The sequence below is a fragment of the Rhinopithecus bieti genome, unplaced genomic scaffold, assembly GCF_001698545.2.
Source record: "Rhinopithecus bieti isolate Rb0 unplaced genomic scaffold, ASM169854v2 scaffold_15087, whole genome shotgun sequence".
In the NCBI taxonomy this organism is placed as follows: domain Eukaryota; kingdom Metazoa; phylum Chordata; class Mammalia; order Primates; family Cercopithecidae; genus Rhinopithecus; species Rhinopithecus bieti.
The window spans coordinates 91,912-100,056 of record NW_016808547.1 but is presented as its reverse complement, the minus strand read 5'-3'; the positions used below and the strand labels follow the sequence as shown (position 1 = coordinate 100,056).

The 8,145-nt window shown below is 39.8% G+C and overlaps 1 protein-coding gene across 4 annotated transcripts in view; it reads right to left on the bottom strand.

The window, feature by feature from the left end:
- Positions 1–7,860, bottom strand: part of EFL1 (elongation factor like GTPase 1) — a 152,532-nt gene extending 144,672 nt beyond the window's left edge. For 3 of the 4 annotated variants that reach the window (XR_001888148.1, XM_017886863.1, XM_017886865.1), the window contains exons 1-3: positions 7,711–7,860; positions 6,792–6,901; positions 6,125–6,192 (exon numbers count right to left, since the gene is read on the bottom strand). Coding sequence is in view for 3 of the 4 variants with exons in the window: in XM_017886863.1 (XP_017742352.1) it covers positions 6,125–6,192; positions 6,792–6,882 (159 nt within the window). In the remaining variant the exon portion in view is untranslated. Of the gene's footprint in view, positions 1–6,124; positions 6,193–6,791; positions 6,902–7,232; positions 7,624–7,710 lie in introns of those variants that run through there. The other variant, XM_017886864.1, reaches the window with a different exon arrangement.
- Positions 7,861–8,145: the final 285 nt, after the last annotated feature.

The following is an 8,145-nucleotide window of genomic DNA, read 5'->3' as shown; positions in this document are numbered from 1 at the left end:
TTTTTTTTTTTTTTTTTTTTTAGATGATGGGGGTCTGGAGAAGTGAAGTTAGTTGAGGGGAAGGGAACATGACAAATTGAAAAACATTACCACTAGGAACTCATAAATGTATTCAAATACTGCATACCCTCCCCAGAGTGTTGCTCATCCAAATATCAGCCATGAATGATGGGGCAGGTCAAGAACAGCTTACAGACAGCAACATTTGGGAGAATTCTTTCTAAATATCAAGAACATAGCCTTTCTTTTCCTATTTACAAGCTGTTTGACAAATTCTGAGCAGAGACTGAAACAGAGGTCTCTAGAGGCAAGAAAAGTCTTTATTCCTTTCCCAAATTGATAGATTTTGGATACATCTTTTTTTAAAAAGTAATACAGTAGAAAATATTTGTAGTATGACCATTTCGTTGATGACTTTCATAACACCGTAATACCCACCAATGAGGATCTACATCTCATTCTCTAGACTTTGCAGTGCATCAGTATTGACAGTGGTTTCGTTTAAATAAAGATCCCATCCCTTTCCAACTCCTTAGCCCTAAGCACCAGACTAACCTCCTCCTCCTTTCTCCAGAATGATTTTCCCTTACCCTACCTCCATTCTCTCTACTGTCAAACTTTTGAAAAATTCTTAACCTTTCTATTTACTCCTTTCTTTCATTCAAAAGCACTGAGAATTATCTGTTGATATGAACTGCCACATGTATTCATCCACATTAATTCTGAAATTTTCAGAAAGGCTTCCATTTCCGCAGCTCTGGCAAAATCAAAGCCCTAAAAGCTATCAATGACCTCTGGCCAAACGCAGTAATCATTGTCAATCCTCACTTTTCTTGATTCCAGTGCAGCATAACAGTCACCCTTTGTGTGCATGTGTGTTACATGCATATGTGAAATTCTTCCAAGAGTCTGAAATATCTTAATTTACCTCCATCTCTCCTTAGATCCCATTGCTGGTTTCCCTTCACCTCTCCAACCTCTCAGTCAGTCCTTCCTTCAAAAAGTTTCAGTCCCTTATCAGTCTTCTATAATGTATGTTTTTAAGCACTGGGTTGGTATGAAACATGTGTAATACATAAATAACAACACAATGAATCCCTATGTATGCACCATCCCATTTCAAAAGGAAAAAAAAAAGTTTGTTACTTTTGAAGTACCCTGTGCTCCTGGCTTATAGGTAACCACTATCCTGAATTTTATCTTGATCATTTCCTTATCTTCTCTATACTTTTTAAAAATGAGTGTGTCCCTAAGCAATATATCATGTAGAGTGGCAAGTTTTAAGCCTTCTATAAGACTCATACTTACTATATTATACTGTCACTTTTTCTCTGCTTGATATTGTTTTCCTGAGATTCACCCGTATTGATGTAATTCATTCATTTTTATTACTGTAGGACTCCACTTCACAAATCTACCACACCCATTCATCCATTGTATTACCAGTGGACACGGAGACGGATTCCAGTTTTCTGTAAGTATTACTAAGCTGATATGAACAGTTGTGGGTCTCTTGTACACTCCCTACCAGTAGAATTTCTGAGTTATTAAATCTGCACATCCTCAACCTAACTTGGTATTTCCGGATTATTTTCCAAATACTTGGACTGATCCACAGTGGAATATTACTTTTTTTGATTCATAACCTCAATAGCTGATATTGCTTGACTTTATTTTTTAAGATGGGTGATAAATAGCATCTCATGGTTTTAATTTACATTTCTCCTATTATTAATGGGATTAAGTATCCTTTTACAAGTTTCTTGTACTGGCCATTTAACATTTCTTTTCTGTGAACTGCCTATACAAGGCTTTTGTCCACCTTTCTACTGGTTGTAATACAGATTTATTTTGTTTTGATAAGAGTTATTTATAGTCTCTGAATTATAGTCCTTTGTCAATTACATCTGTGTTATTAATATTTTTCACAGTTACCAGGCTTGTTTTTTCCATTTCTTTCTGGCATATTTGATAAGTATGTTCTTAATTTTAAGTAGTTTACTGACCTTTTGTAAAACAGTTTGCACATTTTGTCTTAAGAAATCTTCCTTTATAGTCATAAAATATTAGCCCGTATTATTTTCTAAAAGCTTTATAGTTTTGCTTTTAAATAAAAATATCGTAACCGTGCAATTGATTTGTGTGTGGTGTTAATAGAGGTCCAATTTTTTTTCCCACATGGATAACCAATTGCCCAAGAACCATTTGAAAGGTTCATCTTTTTTTTTTTTTTTTTTTTTTGAGACGGAGTCTCACTCTGTTGCCCAGGCTGGAGTGCAGTGGCACACCTCAGCTCACTGCAAGCTCTGCCTCCCGGGTTCATGCCATTCTCCTGCCTCAGCCTCCCAAGTAGCTGGGACTACAGCGACACACTACCATGCCCGGCTAATTTTTTTATATTTTTAGTAGAGACGGGGTTTCACCGTGTTAGCAAGGATGGTCTCTATCCTCTGACCTGGTGATCTGCCTGACTCGGCCTTCCAAAGTGCTGGAATTATAGGCGTGAGTCACCGCGCCCGGCTGAAAGGTTCATCTTTTTCCCACAGATCTGAAATGCCAGCCTACTATTCTAGGCCTACTATTCTGAGCCATCCAGTCAATTTCATGCCTCAGTCAATTCCAGGCCACAGGTTACAACACATCAACACATTCATAGTAAGTCTTGCCAGTGGGTAAGACATATTTCCATACCCTACTCTTCTTTAGTCATGTCCCAGCTATTAATTGGTTTATTTGCTCTTCTGTATATATTTTAAAATCAGCATATCAAGTTGAAATTTTATATATCTGTTGGAATTTTTACTGGAATTCCTGAATCTATAGATCAATATTTTTAAAATGTCATTTAAAAAATACTGAGTCAGCCAATACATACATATGGCATATCCTTCCATTTATTTAAGTTTTCTCCAATATCTCGTAGGTGGTGGTGGTGGTGGTGTTTTTGTTACTTTTTAAGAGATAGGGTCTTGTGCTATCCACCAGGCTGGAGTGCAGTTGCTGTCACAGCTCACTGCAGCCTCAAACTCCAGGTTTCATGCAATTGTCCTGCCTCAGTTTCCTAAGTAGCTTGGATTATAGGCATGAGCCACCATGCCCAGCACAGGTACATTTATTATGCTATTTAAATGGTTTATGTTTTTAAATAGATAATTTAAATATTATCTATTTATTGCTCACGTATACTTCAACAGTTTTCACATCCTGAAACCTGCCAAATTGTTACTAATATCCTAGCAATTTATCTACATTTTTGTTTTCTTCCTTTCCAAAATTCACTTTTCATTTTTCTTTCCAGCTTTATCACTGCAACTAGAACCTCCAGTACAACCTAAAGGAGAAGTTATAACACAATGAGCAGAAGGGTGTGATGGCCATTCTTCCCTTATTCCTGGCTATGAATAGAAACATTTTTTTAACACTTCATCATTGAGCTCAATCTTCATTTTAGGTTTTTTATAATATCCCACATCAGATTACAGAAGTTCTCTTCTGTAACTATGTTGCAAAGAGGTTTTATCACAATAGATGTTGAATTTTACTACGTCTTTATTATCTGTTGAAATGATCATGATTTTCTTCCTTTAATCTATTAATATAGTGAAATTACATGTTAAACCAATCTTACATTCCTTGGGACAAACTCGATTTGGATATGAATAATCATCTTTTTATAGTATGCTGAATTCTGTTTCTTAATGAGGATTATAATTTTTGCATCCATAATCATAAGGTTGGTATATAATTCTCCTGTCTTGTATTATCCTTAACAGACTTTTGGTATCAAAGTTATGCTATCTTCATATGATTTGGAGAATACTGCTGATTGTTGGGTTTTTCTCTGCTATATTTTGAAATGGTTTAAGTAGGACTGAAATTATTCCTTGAATGTTTGGCAGAACTAGAGAGTTAAACCATCTGGGTCTTTTCTTTATGGAAAGATTTTTGCCAACCAATTCAATTTCTTTTTTTTTTTTTTTTTTTTGAGATGGAGTCTCACTCAGTCGCCCAGGCTGGAGTGCAGTGGTGCGATATCGGCTCACTGCAAGCTCCGCCTCCCGAGTTCACGCCATTCTCCTGCCTCAGTCTCCGGAGTAGCTGGGACTACAGGCGCCCGCCACCTCCCCGGCTAGGTTTTTGTATTTTAGTAGAGACGGGGTTTCATCAATTTCTTAAATGACTATAGAAAGATTCAAGTTTCCTATTTCTTCTTGACTCCATTTTAGTAAGTTATGTTTTCCAGACAATTTTCCAGTTTAGCACTTTTAAGTTTACTGGCACAGAGTTGTTCATTATATCCTATTAATACCTTATTAACTTCTGTAGCATTTTTCTTTCCTGGTATCACTTATATCTGCCTCCTCTCTTTTCTTCTTGATCATCTTGCTGGTATTTTGTCATTGTATTACTCTTCTTTAAAATCATTCATTCAAAAATATTTATTTATATATACTATGCTTTGTATATGTCCAAAGTACAGTGAGCCACATTAGGAACATTAGCAGGTCAAAAGTGTCAAATGTTCCTCAACAATGTCAATGAAAAACAAAACAAAAATGTTTCCTAGTCAAAATAATCAAAATTATCTATATTGCTAGTAACTGTTTCAATTAATAACTTTATATTTTTAGAGCAACTTTACAGAAAAATCAACTGAAGGTTCCCACATACTCTCTCCTTCCACCAACACAGTTTCCCCTATTATATCTATCTTGTATTAGTATATGGTGTGATACACTTGTTACAACTGAGGAACCAATATTGATGCATTATGATTAATTAAAGCCCATAGTTTACATTAGGGTTCACTCTTTGTGTTTGTTAGCTGGGTTAATCTTTTCCAAAAACAAACTTCTGGCTATTCATTGATCCTTTCTATAAAATGTGTTTACTATTTCATTAATTTATGCTTTACTATTTCCTTTCATCTACTTATTTTAGAGTTATTGTACCTTCTCTAAATTCTCAAGTGGGGAAAATATAAGCATTTCATTATTTCACTCAACCTAGTTTTTTTCAGCCTCCTCTAGATAGTATCTTGGGCCAGCTTCCCTCCCAACCCACACATCAATTCCCAAATCGACCTTCAACTCTACTGGGTGTACTCTGTGGATTCAATTTTGCTTCTCCATCTCCTCTTCTCTTTGTTCTCTGTCACCTGATAAGCCCTATTGATCATATCCTAAATTCATTATGGAAACGAATACATCTTTATTTTTCTACTGCCAAGTAAATTATTCCAAGCCCTTTCAACTCATAGCTACAAATAAAGATCTCTTTAATTTTATTTCCTCAAACACTATTTTCAGGCTAGGTGTGGTGGCTCACACCTGTAATTCTAGCACTTTGGGAAGTCAAGGCAGGAGGACTGCTTGAGCCCAGGAGTTCAAGATCAGCCTGGGGAACATGGCAAAACCCTGTCTCTACAAAAAATTAGCCATGTGTGTTTGTGTGCACCTGTAGTCCCAGGTACCCAAGAGGAGGAGGTAGGAGGATCACCTGAGCCCAAGAGGGCGAGGTTGCAGTGAGCCGTGCATGATCACACCACTGCACTCTAGCCTGGGCAACAGAAAGAGATCCTGTCTCAAAACAAAATCAAAACCCACTATTTTCATCACAATCCTCAGGCACAAGCAGCTTTCCTTTGATATTTAGGTTACCTTTTAAGGTCTTCTATAATCTATTCTCCCTGCCAGTATGTTTTCTCTGTCACTAGCCTCTAGGCAAATGCTCCACTCAAATAAAGCACAACACACAAGTTAGCCTTTATCCGTGTTATTTCCAACCACCTGGTAATTTTCCTGTCTTCTCCTCAAATCACCCAACTCATTCACCTACAAAGAATCTCTGTTTCACTGTGAAATCTTCCAAAATTGTGTATCATTTGCTTGTTGCAAAAACTCACTTTTGCACTTATAAAATATTAATATAAAGCAATACAAAGCAATATAGAACTAACTATTTTCTCATCAGCAATTTAATCTTGCAAAATGGATTGGCAGCTTTTAGATGCAGAACAATGTTTTATACCCTTTTGGATCGCTAAAGAACACAGGAAATGGTTCATTACATTGTTGACAGCTAATACTGAAATGCGACGAGTATTTATAAAATAAGAACATACCTTGCCCGCTAGGCGGCTGGAGATGATTCCACTGCTAGATATAAGACAGTCAGTCAGAGTAGTTTTTCCTGTTAAAATAAAATAGGGACATTAATTCAAATCCATGTCTTTCTTAAAAGGGGTCATGGATCATACCTATAGATTTAAAATCTGGTCAGAAGAATTGGTTTAGTAAAGATTTTCAATTTACTTATGCTAGGTGACAAAAAACAAAAAGAGATTTATTAGACTTCTTGATGACAGGAATATATCGTAGAAGACCCCGCCCTCACATGAGCTAGCACGTCTATATGCTTGTAATCGATCCCAACCGCGTTGTGATTCGTAATTCACTCCTCATTCTGAAAAGTGTTCAAGTCACTGTAAGAGCTCATTTCGAAAAACAAAAATTCAAGTTCTGGTTTAAAAAACATACTATGATCATATGTACTTATAAAGGAAGATGTGTATGCTACTTTCACGTAGTAACGTGTTCATTTCAATGACATTATAGCCCATAGGCAGTGCTGCCCCAACATTCACAGGAAATCTTTTAAATGATAGTAAGACTTGCTTCTAGCATATAACACTCACTCTAGCTGCCCACAGTCTTCTCACTCCATCTGATGGACATACAGAGACAAACCTCCGCTTATTTATCAAAACAAGCACTTAAAAGGATTCTTACCATGGTCAACGTGAGCCAAAACACAAATATTCCTGATGTTGGCAGTGTTTTTTTGGAGATGAATCATCTTATCCAAACTGTTGAGCACCATGGTTACTTATTTCCTGTGACTAAAAATTAAGTAAGTATTAGCCCAGAGGCTAAAGGTCGGGGCAAAAGAAAAAAATAATAAACGCTAGGAGGTGGCAAGGCTTCTCAAACCCCTTAAACTAAGAACCCAGTGAATGTTTATTGATGAGACACACCACCTAGGCCTAAGTCCCGTTCGAGCACTAAAGTCAATATCCTAGCACGATTATACTTAAGGAGTTTGCTCATCCTTCCGGATCCGAAGGCTGCGATGAATCACGCAGCTCGAGGCGGCTGGGTGCAGAGTGACACCAGTAACCCTGCCGGTGGAGGAGTACTCGAGTAAACTTCTCCAGGCCAATTACCACGTACAGGAAGGGTTGCATGCAGGAGGGAGAGAAGATGCTGAAGAAGATGCTCCCTTTCTCTCTTCAGTCTTCCCCCAAGTCCCTCATTCTGACATTCTCGCTAGTCCTCGAGCGAGGTCGAATACCCAGCTTTATTCCTGCCCACGGAGGCCGAACAAAGTTTTGGGTCACGTGCTTATTATCCAAGCAGGTGCACTGCCGGTCTTTCATTCCTTTCTAAATAAAAGGAAAACCTCTACACTACATGCCCTTCATTTCGGCAGGGTCCCGGATTCGCTCTCTTTGAGAATTGCTGGTCCACACAGACAGGCCACCGCCCCGGCCCCAGACTGGAAGCGACACTCCGGGGACCACCGCTCCCAGCCAAGGCTCGGCCCCAGCCCCCGTTACCCGCCTCAGAGCCGCAGCGAGCGGGGTCCTCCAAGCACCGCCCAGAGGCTGGCCGAGGAGGATGCCAGTCCCCAGCGCGAACTCGCACTCACCGGCGGCAACAGCCCCACGAGCCCAGCTTCTCCTCTCGGGTCGCAGCCACACCAAGAGCTTCCGAAACGCAAAGATCTCTGCGGGTCCGGCACGCCAGCGCGCCAGGGGGCGGGGCCGGCTGACGCTCGCCCTTTCACCCGCGCGTCTCTGACGCCACCGGAAGCCGGCACCCGGTCTTTTGCCAGGCATCCCTCTGTTGCCTTGACTTCGGCTGGCGTTGTGGGAGTGGAGAAGCCGCAAGTGCTGAGGCGCGGTGGAGGAAGGCATGGGAGGCAAGAGCATGAGGAGCTGGTGTCTGTGTCAGATTTGTACCTGCGGGTAAGAAATGGCTGGTGTAGTGGCGGGCCGGGGCTTGGGAGCCGACCTAGGGCCTAGGTGCAGGGAGCCGGCTCCTCGGGAACCCTGAGAATGGCCGTTCCCCGCAGATCAAGGGA